Source organism: Anabrus simplex, chromosome 2 (assembly GCF_040414725.1).
Source record: "Anabrus simplex isolate iqAnaSimp1 chromosome 2, ASM4041472v1, whole genome shotgun sequence".
NCBI lineage: Eukaryota > Metazoa > Arthropoda > Insecta > Orthoptera > Tettigoniidae > Anabrus > Anabrus simplex.
In genome coordinates this window covers 188,789,374-188,809,137 of record NC_090266.1, presented here as the reverse complement: position 1 = coordinate 188,809,137, position 19,764 = coordinate 188,789,374, and the positions used below count along the sequence as shown (strand labels likewise).

The window sequence follows — 19,764 nt, the reverse complement described above, 5'->3', positions numbered from 1 at the left end:
GCCACACGAAATTAAATTTAAGTGAGGAGAACGCCATGCTATGTTCGTTTCGGGACACCATTTCTATGCGTGCGTGTACAGTATAAGCGAATAACATACATACTGCTGATCTGCAGTCGCTAATGAACAGAACAAACTGTACTTCAGCACTCAGCAGGGAAATTTACAAGATTTTAATTGATGTCGCATGCCTTCTGGCCATGCGAGAATTCTCTTCCGCAGGCTACGCGAAGATTGAGTTTTCTCTCACTTCTGACAATTTTGAATTGCGGTGTAGGCGAACTTGACACGACCGAAGGCTGCACTGGCCCATATATTTAATGCCTAGCAAGATAGGGCATTATGCATCATAACTCGGAAATAAAGCATTTTCATAAAGCAAGATAGGGCATTGTACATAGTAACTATGAAATAAAGCATTTTCAGAAAAAGTTGTGTACAACATTTTAGTCTTACATTACATCTACATTACATCCAAAAAGTTTGTACAGTGACGTACGAATCACTCTGTATAAACTTTTATTAGCGCAAAGGAGGGAACTGCCGGATTCCTTTTCAGAATCGTTCGTTGTGTCATGCTGAGGACAGCCTAAGGAACAACGGCAGGGGTGCGGCTATGTTTAGATGTTTCAATTAATCATCCTATCTAGTTTCACTGCATTCGATGCCTTCGATACCCCAAGTTCCATTCAAAACTTTAGCAACAAATGACTGTTTTAAGTAAAATGTACGGCAGACTGGGTTACCACTGAGTTTGGAGGGTCTGATGCCAGAGTGAACCAACTGTATACACTGACTGACAGAGCAAATGCAACACCAAGAAGGAGTGGTTCGAAACGGATGAAAGTTGGGGAAAAAACAGAGACGGCACGGACGAATAATTGATGTTTATTTCAAACCGATATGCAGGTTACACAATGCGCACGGCATCGACTCAGTAGGATGTAGGACCACGGCGAGTGGCAATGCACGCAGAAACACGTCGAGGTACAGAGTCAATAAGAGTGCGGATGGTGTCCTGAGGGATGGTTCTCCATTCTCTGTCAACCATTTGCCACAGTTGGTCGTCCGTACGAGGCTGGGGCAGAGTTTGCAAACGGCGTCCAATGAGATCCCACACGTGTTCGATTGGTGAGAGATCCGGAGAGGACGCTGGCCACGGAAGCATCTGTACACCTCGTAGAGCCTGTTGGGAGATGCGAGCAGTGTGTGGGCGGGCATTATCCTGCTGAAACAGAGCATTGGGCAGCCCCTGAAGGTACGGGAGTGCCACCGGCCGCAGCACATGCTGCACGTAGCGGTGGGCATTTAACGTGCCTGGAATACGCACTAGAGGTGACGTGGAATCATACGCAATAGCGCCCCAAACCATGATGCCGCGTTGTCTAGCGGTAGGGCGCTCCACAGTTACTGCCGGATTTGACCTTTCTCCACGCCGACGCCACACTCGTCTGCGGTGACTATCACTGACAGAACAGAAGCGTGACTCATCGGAGAACACGACGTTCCGCCATTCCCTCATCCAAGTCGCTCTAGCCCGGCACCATGCCAGGCGTGCACGTCTATGCTGTGGAGTCAATGGTAGTCTTCTGAGCGGACACCGGGAGTGCAGGCCTCCTTCAACCAATCGACGGGAAATTGTTCTGGTCGATTTTGGAACAGCCAGGGTGTCTTGCACATGCTGAAGAATGGCGGTTGACGTGGCGTGCGGGGCTGCCACCGCTTGGCGGCGGATGCGCCGATCCTCGCGTGCTGACGTCACTCGGGCTGCGCCTGGACCCCTCGCACGTGCCACATGTCCCTGCGCCAACCATCTTCGCCACAGGCGCTGCACCGTGGACACATCCCTATGGGTATCGGCAGCGATTTGACGAAGCGACCAACCTGCCCTTCTCAGCCCGATCACCTTACCCCTCGTAAAGTCGTCTGTCTGCTGGAAATGCCTCCGTTGACGGCGGCCTGGCATTCTTAGCTATACACGTGTCCTGTGGCACACGACAACACGTTCTACAATTACTGTCGGCTGAGAAATCACGGTACGAAGTGGGCCATTCGCCAACGCCGTGTCCCATTTATCGTTCGCTACGTGCGCAGCACAGCGGCGCATTTCACATCATGAGCATACCTCAGTGACGTCAGTCTACCCTGCAATTGGCATAAAGTTCTGACCACTCCTTCTTGGTGTTGCATTTGCTCTGTCAGTCAGTGTATTTAACATTTGTCAATATCATCTTCTACATTCGTCATGAAAATATATATTGAAACGTGTTCATTATTCGTACATAATCTGTACATTATTCCTGCAGAGATATCTGGGCACCATTTCTTCCGGAATTTTTAATTTCCAAAGGGAATAGATAAATTCCAATTTCTTAGTTGGTTCACTTTGGCATCATACCCTCGAATTGAGCTTCTTACGAAGTTTCATTGGAGTCGGTGCTCTCCAATCTAAACAGTTCCTGTGTGAGTAGCGCGGACGGTAGAGCACCGTAAAAGTCGTGGGTTATAAGATTATCACTGTGACTTTTACTCCAGGCACATAACGTCCACATTGTGTCGAGATGTCTATAAAAGGTGTCCACTCGGAACCAAGATTTCAAGGTCACTGAGGATTCCTCTGGTCTCCCGCCGTATTGCCGCCTTTGCATCGTGAACTGGACAAATCATTATTGCTGCGCGACCCATTGCGGCTTGTCGAGACACATCGAGCCCATTGCTTACTGCACTCCAGAGACTAGATTCTATTACACCGCAACACATCAGAATAGTTCGCTACAAACCACCTCTCCTTCTGCAGTGTTACAAAGAATTGGCATATATTCTACCTCTTACTCTGAAACGATCGTGTATTTCTCGATAGCAGTACCAGTACAATCGTTCTTTGAGTAATCACCAGCCAACTTACAAACCGAAGCACCTTCCCACAGATATGCTATAGAATTCATTACTTCGGTGTGACCTGCTTGTATGTACATCTTTACTGATGGCTCTAAATACGGTGACGTCTTGGGAGTTGCGTACTACTGTCTGCAAACTGAAAAAATGCACGTTCTCTTTACCAAGTGAAGCATCCATTTACAGTGCCGAAATTCTCGCTATCAGAGAAGCTCTTAGGTTTTGTTGGCGCAGGATATTCCGATCAACACTCACAACCGATTAGAAAAGTGTTCTCCAAAAATTTCAGAATCCCCAGTGGAATACTCATACACCGCCCTTTTGTTTGATATAATCGACATTACTATACCCTTAAAATCAACAGGTCAAGTAGCATTTCTCTGGATCAATGACATTCTGGCATCTTTGGCAACGAAAAATCTGACGAATTGGCAACAATTGGTACTCGTGATGGACGTGGCAACAACATGCCTGCACTGCCATATGCGGACCTTTATCGTCTCGTTTGACAACAAGCGTGCCGATACTGGCGTTGCACTGAGACATATCAATAAGATTGACAGGACGTGGGTGTACAACCCACTGTGCTTCAACAACCATGGTTCTTCGCTACGGCTGTGAGTCGAAAGTATACATAATTCGCATGCGATTTAACCATGGAACATTCCTGACACACCTCTTCCGCGTAGAAGTGATCAATTCTTCACAGCGTTAGTGCTCGCCCCAGAAACTGGTGCCATGTATCACATTCTGTTCCAATGTGCGTATTATTCTGGACCAACCAATCCATGCATACATTGGTAGTTATAGGAGTTCCCTTTTCAACGTCATTTTCTCTGATTCTGGACGTAAAACGCTTAGAAGTTCGTAATCCAGATAACATTTTTGAAATCGTGTGGTGGTAGAATATAAAAGTGTAATCCTAATGCGATGTGTACTACTTGTACTTGATATGGACATGAACTGTTTACAGTTTGAATAAAATGTACGCAAAACCCGAATTCTACGGTAATAGGTGCTATAAAGTTTTGCTGCATTGCTCTGTGTATATTGATTTACACTGATGTCTGTGGTTTCCAAGTGGTAATGTAGCCAAATAGCAATAAAGAAAGAAAGGCACATCCAGCAACTTTGTACCGATACAGATTGCCACGACTTTGTGCCCTAATGTGGACGCCCCTTAAGACCATTTTACATTGTCCTATTTCACAATTTGTAATACATTTCTAATTTTTAATTCTTTGTAATTACAAGCGTTCCCCAGAGGATGGAAAGTTCACAGCCGAGTGGTATCCAGGTCGCTAACATTGTCCCAATATTATATTATCTCTCACATCCCTATGTTCTATGTCAGTATCTCCGTTCTTGTATACTGCAAATATGACTTTCGCACGTGAGATGAAGTGAAGTAGTCATGCAGTTTGATAATTCCCCACGTACGTTTCTTTGTACGCTGTGGAAATATTTGTTGATGAGGGTAGTGAAAGTGAAGTTGAAGTGAAAGTTTTAGCCTACGTATTCAACCAGTCTCACTATTCCACAAATTTAAATTATAATAACGGGAACTAAAACTGCCAGAAGATTCCCAGTAACTATATGCTGCCGAAACTCAAACACTCTTGGTATGGCTTAACCACCGTACTTCAAAATAATGTGGTGCATCCCTAGGCTCACTGTCGATCAAGTCCACAATACCTTTAAATTCGCTAGGGATTAATCCGTGAGTCCTCATAAAATTCATAGTTTTAGTAACAGTGTCCAATTAGTGAATCATTTTGAGAGATTTTGTACAAAGATACTCCTGGTGAATCAAACAGTGAACGGCCGTAAAGTAACGAGTGTATTCTGACTGTAATCTTAACTTCAGTCGACCAACCTGAATCCCGAATTTCACCCCTCGTAGCAGGAGAACCGTCTGTCACCAGAGATACGTGTTTATCCCAACACAGGCCCATTCCTTCGGCAGACTGAAGATCAGCACTAGTCCGGTTGTAGTTGTCTTCGGAAGAATTTAGTCTAGGAACTCTTCGGTTACTTGTTGTGAACTGTCTACTCTGCGAACAAATACGACCAGTAGCACAACGTCCGCAGTAGGCTTATCTGTACTTTCATCGGTTGCAACTGAAAGAGTTATAAAATTCTTACAGATCTTCTCAAACTGCAGCATAGTGTTTTCTATAAGCTCATCGATTCTTGCAGCTGCTGTGTTTCTTGACAGACTTAATGATTTATATTCAGTAGGAGACGAACTCTGGTCCGAATCTCTGACTATTTCTGGAGTCGCTGGAGCCGCCCAGGCTCATTTTGGTTTTGGCCAGTGTTGTAAGGGCGGATGTCCTTCCTGATGCTACGTCTCAACCCGGGGTCCACAGGGATTCGAACCTCAGCCTTCTGGGTGGGAAGCTAGCAGCTGAGCTAATCACGCCCCCTAATTACCTACGTAATAGTTTTTGGTAAATTGCAACACTGAAATTCTTGATAAATATCAGAGTGAACGTGCCTCCTCCTCACGGATTCTCTTTCCCTCTTGAAAGGGATTATGCACTTTTCCCCCTTTGTTGTGTATAACTTTATTCATTTTGTCGTGTTTCTGCGGCTGATGGCCAAACTGTGAACTCCCTGAAATAGCACTCAGTATCATGTCCTTTATATTATTAATTTAAGTGTCTAAAGTATTTTTATCTGTTTACTTGTTACACATGATAGTTGTCCCTCGATCTTTTAAATTCATTTTAAGTGACGTTGCATAAATTTTCAGGTCCTATTGTATCATCTAGTCGCTCTCGTCACCTTTCGGACTCTGATTGGCTGCTTTTGGAGACGTTGGACACAAGATGTCAGCGCCCGCTGCACACTGGAAGGTTCCTTACCATGCACAAGAGGCGTCGGAAGAGGCTGACCACTCGTTCACTTACTCAAGAACCTGCCTTACTGGATGACATCCACCATGGCCAAGTGCAAGTAAGACCCCGCTTTAATACCTCTGAATGATATGTTATGATTATACCAGGTTCTCTGTTCACTATTCTAAGGGTTTGTATGTAATTTCGACTATTTTACCTACATGACCACGATTGAGTAGTTACAAAATCACCGAGCTCGATAGCTGCAGTCGCTTAAGTGCGGCCAGTATCCAGTATTCGGGAGATAGTAGGTTCGAACCCCACTGTCGGCAGCCCTGAAAATGGTTTTCCGTGGTTTCCCATTTTCACACCAGGCAAATGCTGGGGCTGTACCTTAATTAAGGCCACGGCCGCTTCCTTCCCACTCCCAGGCATTTCCTGTCCCATCGTCGCCATAAGACCTATCTGTGTCGGTGCGACGTAAAGCAAGTAGCAAAAAAAAAAAAAAAAAAAAAAAAAGTTACAAAATCTGCAAGGTTATAAAACACTTATGTTCATAAAAACCAGAACACCTTGAAAGACTGGAGATAGGGAGTTCATATTCACAGGACATGTTCACTGGTATGTTCTGAAGAAATGATTAGCACTTGCACCATGTCGGCCCTCAGGTTCAAGGCCCACATCGATGTCTCAGCGTACCACCACCGACTGGTAAAATGTGCCTGCGTCTCTCGTTGTCGCTATAAACCGACGATAATGGATCATTGTGACTTGAGCAGACGTGTAGAATGCCACGCAGACGTATGCAGAACCGTACTGTCAAATGAGTGGGTTTGAAAGAGGGCGCATTATGTACAAGAGAGCGTGATGGATCCATCGGGAAATTGCTGCTTTTGTGGGACGAAGTATGAGGTATGTTGACAGTGCAACGGGTGTGTATAGAATGGTTCACAGAAGGCCGCAGAACACGACGAGGTGGGTCTGGTCGCACCAGCCAGACCACCCCCCAAGAAGATCGACACCTCATCCGAATGGCATTGCAGGACAGATCTGCGTCCTCCTGGGCTCTGGTGCTACAGTGGAACAGTGTAACACGTCGTACACTATTAGGAGTGACAGTCCATCCCCGTTTATTACGGTCTGGATTACCGACGCGTCGTCCTCTTCCCCTCCTACCTTTTACTAATATGCATCGACATGCTAGACTGCAATGGTGTATGGAACAGCGTCACTGGGGACAGGAATGGAAGCAGATAGTGTTTTCGGACGATGGCCGCATTTTAGTTCGCCGCAGACAGGGGGAGAGGCATCACATTGATTGCATTCGCACAAGGCATACAGCGCCAAATCAAGGCATTATGGTGTGGGGTGCTATTGGGTACAACCACAAATCACAGTGGGTGCGTGTCCAGAGCACTGTGATCCGTTTGACCTACGTGAATGACATCCTGCGACCCGTAGCCATACCCTTTCTGCACGACACCCCAGACGCCATATTTCAGCAGGACAATGCGCGACCACGTGTTGCTGCACGAACACGTGCCTTCTTGTTGTCACAGGATGCCAAAGTGTTGCCCTGGCCCGCCCAATCACCAGACTTGTCGCCAATCGAAAATGTGTGAGAGATGGTGAAACGACAGGTGCAGCGCTGTGACCCAATGCCAACTACCAAGATGAACTGTGGAACCAAGGGAATGCGGCATGGATGGCTATACTCCAGGACGTCATTCGCGCCTTGCACGCGTCGATGCTATCATGCATGGAACATGTTATCAGTGCCTATGGAGGACCCAGTGCCTACTAGGCCACAGGACAGATGCTGAACCTAGGTGACTGAAATGCTAATCGTTTCTGCAGAACATACTAATGAACATGTCCTATGAATATGAACTTCCTATCTCTAGGCTTTCAAGGTGTTCTGTTTCTTATGAACATGGGTATATTTCATCGCTGTTGTTATGGTTTAGGCCTACATCAAAAACTATTTTTCACCCCAATAACCTGTAAAAAAGCCTGAAAACGATATTTGAGCCTAGAATTAAAGTTATGACTTCAGAACATATTTTTCTAAAATTTTCTGTTCTGCAAACACATTTTAATAGTTTAAGATCATATTTTCGGGGCATACTTGTTCATCCTGTCACTTTCCCAACTGGCGCAACCGCTCTGTTTGTCCCTGCCCTATCACGTGACTGCTGTTCAACTCTCTGCTGTTATCCTTGACTTTCTAGACCGGGGCCGCTATCTCTTTGTCGGATAGCTCCTCAGTCGTTCTTACGTAGGCTGAACGGATCTCGAACCAGCCTCAAAACCAAAGAAAGAAAGAAAGAAAGAAAGAAAGAAAGAAAGAAAGAAAGAAAGAAAGAAAGAAAGAAAGAAAGAAAGAAAGAAAACCTGACCTTCCCAAGAATCGAACCCGGAGACTCCAGGCACGCTTCCCCTGGACAGCGCACACCTGTTTAAAAACGGTTATATCAGACCATTATTATTATTATTATTATTATTATTATTATTATTATTATTATTATTATTATTATTATTATATTCCTTTACGGCCATTTGAGACCATGTTAAGTAACAATCACACATTACTGGAAGCCTTCTTTGCAGCCCAAAATCTTTGCATTCTTTTTCTGGCAGCCTGCCTTCTTTCGTCTGTCCATCCCCTATTCATTTTCCGTTCGTCATGGAAACCTCTGAAGCTGTCGATCACTGATCTATACCTTGTTCGGTTTAAGATGTCTTCCCGATTTAATCTAGACTGCTCAAGTTTCTTTCTTACCTCCCTGAACCATTTGTCGGAAACTTTAGGTCTACTGTCAGTTGTTTTAAAAATCTGTTTTTTCAGCCTCTTCTCGTCCATTCTAATCAGATGTCCGTAAAATTTGAGTCTTCTTGTATTCATTGACCCAATCAGTCTTTCACTTTCTTGGTATATTTCTCCCCTTCCTCGTAAACTATACTAGCCGACCACGATTTTTGGACCCATTATCTTGCGGAGGATCATTCTCTCAAATTTCTCGGCTTCTCTTAGTCCCGATATTCCTTTCATTCGGAGCCATTCACTAGCATACACACACTCTGTTTTGATTACTGTATTGTAGTGTCTTAGTTTAGCTCGCCTTGAGATGGCTTTCCTCTTGTACAGAGCATGTTTCCTACGAAAAGCAGCGGCCATCTTCTCTTGCCTGGTGTTGTTTGCTTCTCTCTCGCTAGTTTTCAGCTGTACGATTTCTCCGAGGTACTTGAAGCTCTCAACTCTATCTTACCATGCTCTGTCTTCAAGCGACGAGGGGCTGCTTTGACATTGGTCATATATTTGACTTTTGAAAGGAAATTTGAAGTCCTGCTTTAATCTGCTTCCTGCTTTAGTATATTTATCTGCTCTGTAGCTGTGTTAGTGTTCCTAGACAGGATCGTGAGGTCACCTGCGAATGCAGGGCAGTTGATCTTGATGCTATTCTTTCATCCTCCAATATATACTTGGTTGAGCAGTCCTTTCTTGTCCAGTTCCTTTTGCCATTCCAGAATGATGATCTCCAGAACACAGTTGAAGAGAACCGGAGATAGCCAATCACCTTGTCTGACCCCTGTTTTGATTTCAAACTCCTTCTAGAGTGTCTGTTAGTGTCTGCTTAATAATTTCCGTTGTTTTGGCGTCTACTCGGTATTCTATCACTGTGTCGAATAGCACTTCCCTGTCAACTGAATGAAATTCTTTTTTTGAATTCTACGAAGGCCACCACCAAATTCTTTGAGATGTAGTTTTCTAGTACTCTATTCAGGCTCCAGATGATCTTCCTTTTCTGAGGCCCGCTTGACATTCTCCAAGATGATGATCTATTTACTCCACTAGCCTTGTCTGCAGTGCTTTGGATAGTGCCTTGTACGTTACAGGGACAATATAAATCCCACGATAGTCGTTAGGATCCGCTCTATCACCTTTCTTATGTAAAGGATGAATCAGAGCTGTTTTCCAATCAACAGAGATTACTTCAGATTCTCAGATATTTTCCATTTATTACCTTAAAAATGTAATTGTGATTTCTCTACCACTTTTCAGCATCTCTGCTGTAACTGAACTGCACTGTAACTGCAATTATTTTACGAAGTTCTCTTTCGTCTGGTGGGACTGGATCTTTGTTCCTTTGTTCCAGATTTATCTTAGACCATTTATCTTTGGACTCTTCACATTTTAGCAGTTTCCCAAGTATCTGGCCAGGATCTCACAATTTTCTTCCTTGTTCATCACCAGTTTTCCATCTTCCCTTCGAAAATTCAAGCTTGATGGTTGATACCCATTTAAGTGTTGCTTGGCAGTCCTGTATAAGGTTCTAATATTGCTTTTCTTAAATTCTGTCTCAATGCTGCGGATCTCTCAGAGATTTGGTTTATTTTGGCTTGCCGGAGGGTCTTTGCCGTCTGTTTGCGCACCGCTTTGTATGTCTCAAATTTGGCATGCGTTTTTTCCGCATATCATGCTTTGTAAGCCTCTGCTCTTCTCTCAGTTGCCTCGTCGCAGTCTTTGGTCCACCATAGGTGTCTGCGTGTACGTTGTAACGGCGCAATTTCCTTGGCTACATTTGCCATATTTTCCCGGATATCTGCACAGCTCTCGACTTTTCTTTCCCGTAGCAGTCTTTGAAACTAATTTCTGTTATCATGCAGCTTTTCATGGTTTACCTTTCTCACCCTATTTAGATGCAGTCATTTTTTGTTTGTTGGAAGAAGCCTGCATTTTATGCGTGGCAAGAAGTGATCCAAATCTAGATTGGCTCCTTTCAGAACTTCTACATTAATAACTTCTGTAGTGTTTCGTCCTGAGATGGCAATATGGTGCAACTGATATTCACCTAGGTCAGTAGTATAATAGGCGGGTTCTGCGGCCACCTCCACCTCAGGCTCCCAGAGGCCACCTCCACCTCCTCCTCCGCCGCCGCCCGCGGGAAATTTGAATTTTGGCGGGAAATTTGAATTTTGGCGCGAGATTTGAATTTGTAAACAAAGCCACGTGCTTTTTGACAGCTGTCATCGACAACAACGCATCGCTAACCTCACTGCTGCCATCTTGACGGGCCTAAACCTCACTAGTGCCAACTTAACCTAACTAGCGAGAGGTAAACAAACCCACGTGTTTTTTGACAGCCACGTGCTTTTTGACAGACAACAACGCATCGCAAACCTCAGTACTGCCATCTTGACGGGCCTAAACCTCAGTAGTGCCAACTTAACCTCACTAGCATGAGGTAAACAAAGCCACGTGCTTTTTGACAGCCACGTGCTTTTTGACAGATTTGTAAACAAAGCCACGTGCTTTTTGACAGCTGTCATCGACAACAACGCAACGCTAACCTCAGTACTGCCATCTTGACGGGCCTAAACCTCACTAGTGCCAACTTAACCTCACTAGCGTGAGGTAAACAAAGCCACGTGTTTTTTGACAGCCACGTGCTTTTTTGACAGCTGTCATCCGCCATCTTTAAACCACAAAGCACTGTGCCGCCCTCTATATCGCAGTAGCTGCAAAATTCGTCACCTGTCATCGGCAGTGCTGCCATCTTGACGGGTCTAAACCTTAGTGCTACCAACTTAACCTAACTAGCGCGAGGTAAACAAAGCCACGTGTTTTTTGACAGCTGTCATCCGCCATCTTTAATCCATAGAGCACAGTGCTACCCTCTTTAGCTACTTACCTTTGAAATGTGGTGGCGGATAATTTGAAAAATGCTTTTTTGACAGCAGCCATCTTGCATCGCAAACCTCAGTGCTGCCCTCTTTAGCTAGATACCTGTGGTGGCAGACAATTCCACGTGACAGCAGCCATCTTTAATCAAGAGAGCACCGTGCTGCCCTCTATGTGGTGGCGGCAAATTGAAAAATTCCACGTGCTCTTGTTTGGAAACAAACTCACGTGCTTTTTTGACAGCTGTCATCTGCCATCTTTAATCAACAGAGCACAGTGCTGCCTTCTTTAGTTTGAAATGTGGTGGCAGACAATTCCACGTGACAGCAGCCATCTTTAATCAAGAGAGCACCGTGCTGCCCTCTATGTGGTGGCGGCAAATTGAAAAATTCCACGTGCTCTTGTTTGGAAACAAACTCACGTGCTTTTTTGACAGCTGTCATCTGCCATCTTTAATCTATAGAGCACAGTGCTGTCCTCTTTAGTTTGAAATGTGGTGGCGGCAAATTCCACGTGCTCTCGTTTGGAAACCAAGCCATGTGCTTTTTTGACAGCTGTCATCCGCCATCTTTAATCAACAGAGCACCGTGCTGCTATCATGCGGGCAATTTCATCACCTGTCATCCGCCATCTTTAATCCACAGAACACCGTGCTGCCCTCTTTATGGCTACTACCTTAAGCACGTAGTAGCGGGTAATTTGAAAAGTTCTGCTAGCTATCATCCACCATCTTTAATCAAGAGAGCACCGTGCTGCCATCTTTAGCTAGATACCGTACCTTTGAAATGTGGTGGCGGCAAATTGAAAAATTCCACGTGCTCTTGTTTGGAAACAAACTCACATGCTTTTTTGACAGCTACCATCCGCCATCTTTAATCAACAGAGCATAGTGCTGCCCTCTTTAGTTTGAAATGTGGTGGTGGCAAATTCCACGTGCTCTTGTTTGGTAAACATAGCCACGTGCAGCTGTCATCCGCCATCTTTGAGCACCGTGCTGCCCTCTTTAGATGTAAATTCGTCACCTGTCATCCGCAGTGCTGCCATCTTTAGCTAGATACCTTTGAAATGTGGTGGTGGATAATTTAAAAAGAGAAATTCTACAGCGGCCCTCTCTCGACGCTAATTGCATAAGATGGCGGCTATACGTGACTCCTTAAGGGTGCTTACGCAAGATGGCTGCTATACATAGACGCCCTTGGGATGCTTGCTCAAGATGGTAGTTATACATGGCTCCTTATGAGATGCCCTAGGGATGCTTGCTCAAGATAGCGACTGCTCTTATGGGACGGCTTAAGTGTCCTTGCACAAGATGGCTTGAGACGCCCTAAGGTTGCTTGCGCAAGATGGCGGACACAAGATGGCGGCTATACACGTCTCCTTATGAGACGCCTTAAGGGTGCTTGCGCAAGATGGCTGCTGCTCTTAGCTTAGAGGCTAACGTGTCGTGCTAGTTCGATTCATTAAATTTGGGGCTTAAATGCATAATGTTAAATATCTCGAAAACGGTGCATCGTAGAGCAAAACGGACAAAATTTTTCTGCCCTATACCTCGGTTCGCACTACGAGGAACATGATAGCATAAGTCTAATGATCAGATCGACGGTTCGGTTCCTACTTAGGCCCTTTGGCATTCACTCTGTTTTAGCTTGTATTGAAGCAAGTCTTCGTAACATGATCAGGTCTAGCTATGGTAGAGAGTATAACGTGCCGTGCAGGTTCGATTCATTAAATTTAGGGCTTAAATGCAAAATGTTAAATATCTCGAAAACGGTGCATCGTGGAGCAAAACGGATAAAATGTTTCCACCTGATACCTAGGTTTTCAGTATCAGGAACAAGAAAAAAACATAGTCTAATGATGAGATCGACGGTTCGATCCCTACTTAGGCCCTTTGGCATTGGCAGCTATCTAATTCTACAAGATGGCGGCTATACATAGCTTCTTATGAGACAGCTTAAGAGCGCTTGCACAAGATGGCTGCTGCTCTTATGAGACGCCCTAGGGGTGCTTGCGCAAGGTAGCAGCGACAAGACGGTGACTATACACAGCTGCTTATGATACGGCCTAGAGGTGCTCACACAAGATGGTGGCTGCTCTGATGAAGAAAGCTAGCTTTGCATCGTGCAGGTATCTTTACAGCACTAAACCTCATACCTTTGAAATGTGGTGGCGGGTAATTTGAAAAATTCGACGTGCTTTTTCATAAGCTGTTACGGCCTCCTCTTATGTCAAGGCATAGCTCTATCGAACAAGTTTAAACCTGCATCGGGATAGCTAGAGTAAGCGCGTGCTGCAGTGATGACGTCATTATGCATGTTTAGACTTGCAAATCACAGAAGAAACGTAACAAGGCTGGAATCGTGACAGCTATCATCTTTAAACAAAGGCGACTATACATAGGCTGTTAAGGCCTTATCATTCTCCTCCTCCTCCTCCTTCTCTACCTCCTCCTCCGCCTCTTATGTCAAGGCATAGCTTTATATCGAACAAGTTTAAACCTGCATCGCGAAGGCAAGCGTGTGCAGCGATAACATTATTGTGCATGTTTAGACTTTCGAAACATAAGAAGAGTAGAATCAAACGCTGTACTCGATACGACATGTGATCAGAACATTGATTGATGCGTTCAGAAAACAAAATAAGTGATCAAGACTAGAATCGAACGATGTACTCAATACATCATGTGTTTAGAATATGTCAGGGGATACGCTTGTTCTAAGAAGATCAGATTGAAACATAACAAGACTAGAATAGAACACTGTAATCGATGTTGTTAACTTCAACATGTGATCAGAACATTGATTGATGTGTTCAGAACACAAAATAAGTGATCATGACTAGAATCGAACACTGTACTCGATACAACATGTGATCAGAACATTGATCGATGTGTTCAGAACACGAAATAAGTGATCAAGGCTAGAATCGAACACTGTACTCAATACAACATGTGTTTAGAACATGTTAGGGGGTACCCTTGTTCTAAGAAGATCAGAATGAAACATAACAAGACTAGAATCGAACACTGTAATCGATGTTGTTAACCTCAACATATGATCAGAACATTGTTTGATGTGTTCAGAGCAAAAGTACAATTTTGATGATTTGCTTAGTGTAAAATCAAAAACTATGGAAACACACTGTGCACATATCGCGTAGCTAACTCGCTCAGTAAGCAATATTGCAAAACTACAACTTCAATGATTTGCATAGTGTAAAAATCAAAAACACACTGTACCCATACTGCGCAGCTAACTCGCTCGGTAAACGATATAGCCAAAGTATAACTTCAAATTATTTACCTTCCATCATTCGTCTTGTGTGAAAATCAGTCGAACAAGTTATCGCATAAACATGGCTGAAAAAAAAATCGTGATAGGGTATGGAACCCAGGGGTTACATCTTATCAGAAGGGCAAAAAGGATGAAAGGACTCTTCCTCCTCCTTACCGCACATTCCTTGTAGGGCTAATGGGCTAATAGGCAAAAGGGCTAATGGGCTAAAGGGCTAATAGGCTAAAGGGCTAAAGGGCTAAAGGAGCAACAACCTCATCGATCGCTATCAGCAAGAACGCTTGTACTTTGTTAAGTGTAGAAAATTAATCTTTATTGGTAAATGGTTTTATGTTCAGAACAAGGAATGGAACCTAGGGGTTACGTCTTACCTAATAAAATCCCCGAGGTGCGATGAGTTACGTTTTTCTAACTAGTGTTTGGAACACTGAACTTTTCAAGATGGCAAGAGTGAGGTTAGCAATGTTCTGTTGTTGGATTTTAAATTCCGCGCTGTAACATGCATAAGGTGGCAGCCTTGAGGTTTACCGCCGTAAAGATGGCAGCAGTGCGGTTATCGACGCTCTATTGTCCTTCAATGTGAGGTTAGGGTCCGTCAAGAAGACAGCTGTCAAAGAAGCACGTGGCTTGGTTTACTAAACAAGAGCACGTGGCTGTGACGTCACGGTCACGTAATCAATCCTTAGCTCGACGTCGTTAAGAGCAGCATTAGGATTAGCTATGTTTAAAAATCTTGGGAACAGAGCAGCAATATGAATAGCCATGTTTCAAAGCGTGTACACATCACCTATCGATTTTACATGCATCGACCATCGTACTAATCTTCTTCCGCTAGATCGTGCTGCTATCTTAGCATAACTTATACGCATGAACTTACAGTACAAAGAATAGCCATGTTTCAAAGCGTGTACACATCACCTATCCATTTTACATGCATCGACCCTCGTACTAAACTTCTTCCGCTAGATCGTGCTGCTATCTTAGCATAACCTATACGCATGACCTTAAAGTACAAAGAATAGCCATGTTTCAAAGCGTGTACACATTACCTATCGATTTTACAAGCATCGACTCTCGTACTAAACTTCTTCCGCTAGATCGTGCTGCTATTTTAGCATAACCTATACGCATGACCTTAAAGTACAAAGAATAGCCATGTTTCAAAGCGTGTACACATTACCTATCGATTTTACATGCATCGACTCTCGTACTAAACTTCTTCCGCTAGATTGTGCTGCTATCTTAGCATAATTTTATACACATGAACTTACAGTGCAAAGAATAGCCATGTTTCAAAGCGTGTACACATTACCTATCGATTTCACATGCATCAAATATCGCACTAAACTTCATCCACGGCGGTAAACCTCAAGGCTGCCACCTTATGCATGTTATAGCGCGGAATTTAAAATCCTACAACAGAACGTCGCTAACCTCACTCTTGCCATCTTTACGGCGGTAAACCTCAAGGCTGCCACCTTATGCATGTTACAGCGCGGAATTTAAAATCCAACAACAGAACATTGCTAACCTCACTCTTGCCATCTTGAAAAGTTCAGTGTTCCAAACACTAGTTAGAAAAACGTAACTCATCGCACCTCGGGGATTTTATTAGGTAAGACGTAACCCCTAGGTTTCATTCCTTGTTCTGAACATAAAACCATTTACCAATAAAGATTAATTTTCTACACTTAACAAAGTACAAGCGTTCTTGCTGATAGCGATCGATGAGGTTGTTGCTCCTTTAGCCCTTTAGCCCTTTAGCCTATTAGCCCTTTAGCCCATTAGCCCTTTTGCCTATTAGCGCATTAGCCCCTACAAGGAATGTGCGGTAAGGAGGAGGAAGAGTCCTTTCATCCTTTTTGCCCTTCTGATAAGATGTAACCCCTGGGTTCCATACCCTATCACGATTTTTTTTCAGCCATGTTTATGCGATAACTTGTTCGACTGATTTTCACACAAGACGAATGATGGAAGGTAAATAATTTGAAGTTATACTTTGGCTATATCGTTTACCGAGCGAGTTAGCTGCGCAGTATGGGTACAGTGTGTTTTTGATTTTTACACTATGCAAATCATTGAAGTTGTAGTTTTGCAATATTGCTTACTGAGCGAGTTAGCTACGCGATATGTGCACAGTGTGTTTCCATAGTTTTTGATTTTACACTAAGCAAATCATCAAAATTGTACTTTTGCTCTGAACACATCAAACAATGTTCTGATCATATGTTGAGGTTAACAACATCGATTACAGTGTTCGATTCTAGTCTTGTTATGTTTCATTCTGATCTTCTTAGAACAAGGGTACCCCCTAACATGTTCTAAACACATGTTGTATTGAGTACAGTGTTCGATTCTAGCCTTGATCACTTATTTCGTGTTCTGAACACATCGATCAATGTTCTGATCACATGTTGAAGTTAACAACATCGATTACAGTGTTCTATTCTAGTCTTGTTATGTTTCAATCTGATCTTCTTAGAACAAGCGTATCCCCTGACATATTCTAAACACATGATGTATTGAGTACATCGTTCGATTCTAGTCTTGATCACTTATTTTGTTTTCTGAACGCATCAATCAATGTTCTGATCACATGTCGTATCGAGTACAGCGTTTGATTCTACTCTTCTTATGTTTCGAAAGTCTAAACATGCACAATAATGTTATCGCTGCACACGCTTGCCTTCGCGATGCAGGTTTAAACTTGTTCGATATAAAGCTATGCCTTGACATAAGAGGCGGAGGAGGAGGTAGAGAAGGAGGAGGAGGAGGAGAATGATAAGGCCTTAACAGCCTATGTATAGTCGCCTTTGTTTAAAGATGATAGCTGTCACGATTCCAGCCTTGTTACGTTTCTTCTGTGATTTGCAAGTCTAAACATGCATAATGACGTCATCACTGCAGCACGCGCTTACTCTAGCTATCCCGATGCAGGTTTAAACTTGTTCGATAGAGCTATGCCTTGACATAAGAGGAGGCCGTAACAGCTTATGAAAAAGCACGTCGAATTTTTCAAATTACCCGCCACCACATTTCAAAGGTATGAGGTTTAGTGCTGTAAAGATACCTGCACGATGCAAAGCTAGCTTTCTTCATCAGAGCAGCCACCATCTTGTGTGAGCACCTCTAGGCCGTATCATAAGCAGCTGTGTATAGTCACCGTCTTGTCGCTGCTACCTTGCGCAAGCACCCCTAGGGCGTCTCATAAGAGCAGCAGCCATCTTGTGCAAGCGCTCTTAAGCTGTCTCATAAGAAGCTATGTATAGCCGCCATCTTGTAGAATTAGATAGCTGCCAATGCCAAAGGGCCTAAGTAGGGATCGAACCGTCGATCTCATCATTAGACTGTTTTTTTCTTGTTCCTGATACTGAAAACCTAGGTATCAGGTGGAAACATTTTATCCGTTTTGCTCCACGATGCACCGTTTTCGAGATATTTAACATTTTGCATTTAAGCCCTAAATTTAATGAATCGAACCTGCACGGCACGTTATACTCTCTACCATAGCTAGACCTGATCATGTTACGAAGACTTGCTTCAATACAAGCTAAAACAGAGTGAATGCCAAAGGGCCTAAGTAGGAACCGAACCGTCGATCTGATCATTAGACTTATGCTATCATGTTCCTCGTAGTGCGAACCGAGGTATAGGGCAGAAAAATTTTGTCCGTTTTGCTCTACGATGCACCGTTTTCGAGATATTTAACATTATGCATTTAAGCCCCAAATTTAATGAATCGAACTAGCACGACACGTTAGCCTCTAAGCTAAGAGCAGCAGCCATCTTGCGCAAGCACCCTTAAGGCGTCTCATAAGGAGACGTGTATAGCCGCCATCTTGTGTCCGCCATCTTGCGCAAGCAACCTTAGGGCGTCTCAAGCCATCTTGTGCAAGGACACTTAAGCCGTCCCATAAGAGCAGTCGCTATCTTGAGCAAGCATCCCTAGGGCATCTCATAAGGAGCCATGTATAACTACCATCTTGAGCAAGCATCCCAAGGGCGTCTATGTATAGCAGCCATCTTGCGTAAGCACCCTTAAGGAGTCACGTATAGCCGCCATCTTATGCAATTAGCGTCGAGAGAGGGCCGCTGTAGAATTTCTCTTTTTAAATTATCCACCACCACATTTCAAAGGTATCTAGCTAAAGATGGCAGCACTGCGGATGACAGGTGACGAATTTACATCTAAAGAGGGCAGCACGGTGCTCAAAGATGGCGGATGACAGCTGCACGTGGCTATGTTTACCAAACAAGAGCACGTGGAATTTGCCACCACCACATTTCAAACTAAAGAGGGCAGCACTATGCTCTGTTGATTAAAGATGGCGGATGGTAGCTGTCAAAAAAGCATGTGAGTTTGTTTCCAAACAAGAGCACGTGGAATTTTTCAATTTGCCGCCACCACATTTCAAAGGTACGGTATCTAGCTAAAGATGGCAGCACGGTGCTCTCTTGATTAAAGATGGTGGATGATAGCTAGCAGAACTTTTCAAATTACCCGCTACTACGTGCTTAAGGTAGTAGCCATAAAGAGGGCAGCACGGTGTTCTGTGGATTAAAGATGGCGGATGACAGGTGATGAAATTGCCCGCATGATAGCAGCACGGTGCTCTGTTGATTAAAGATGGCGGATGACAGCTGTCAAAAAAGCACATGGCTTGGTTTCCAAACGAGAGCACGTGGAATTTGCCGCCACCACATTTCAAACTAAAGAGGACAGCACTGTGCTCTATAGATTAAAGATGGCAGATGACAGCTGTCAAAAAAGCACGTGAGTTTGTTTCCAAACAAGAGCACGTGGAATTTTTCAATTTGCCGCCACCACATAGAGGGCAGCACGGTGCTCTCTTGATTAAAGATGGCTGCTGTCACGTGGAATTGTCTGCCACCACATTTCAAACTAAAGAAGGCAGCACTGTGCTCTGTTGATTAAAGATGGCAGATGACAGCTGTCAAAAAAGCACGTGAGTTTGTTTCCAAACAAGAGCACGTGGAATTTTTCAATTTGCCGCCACCACATAGAGGGCAGCACGGTGCTCTCTTGATT

General features: G+C 44.0%; 1 protein-coding gene across 3 annotated transcripts in view; it reads left to right on the top strand.

Moving 5' to 3' along the window:
- LOC136863995 (uncharacterized) overlaps positions 1-19,764 on the top strand; it is a 566,004-nt gene that overhangs the window by 399,302 nt on the left and 146,938 nt on the right. For all 3 annotated transcript variants that reach the window (XM_067140486.2, XM_067140483.2, XM_067140484.2), the window contains exon 2: positions 5,654-5,856. In XM_067140486.2, the coding sequence (XP_066996587.2) occupies positions 5,654-5,856 (203 nt within the window). The remainder of the gene's footprint in view (positions 1-5,653; positions 5,857-19,764) is intronic.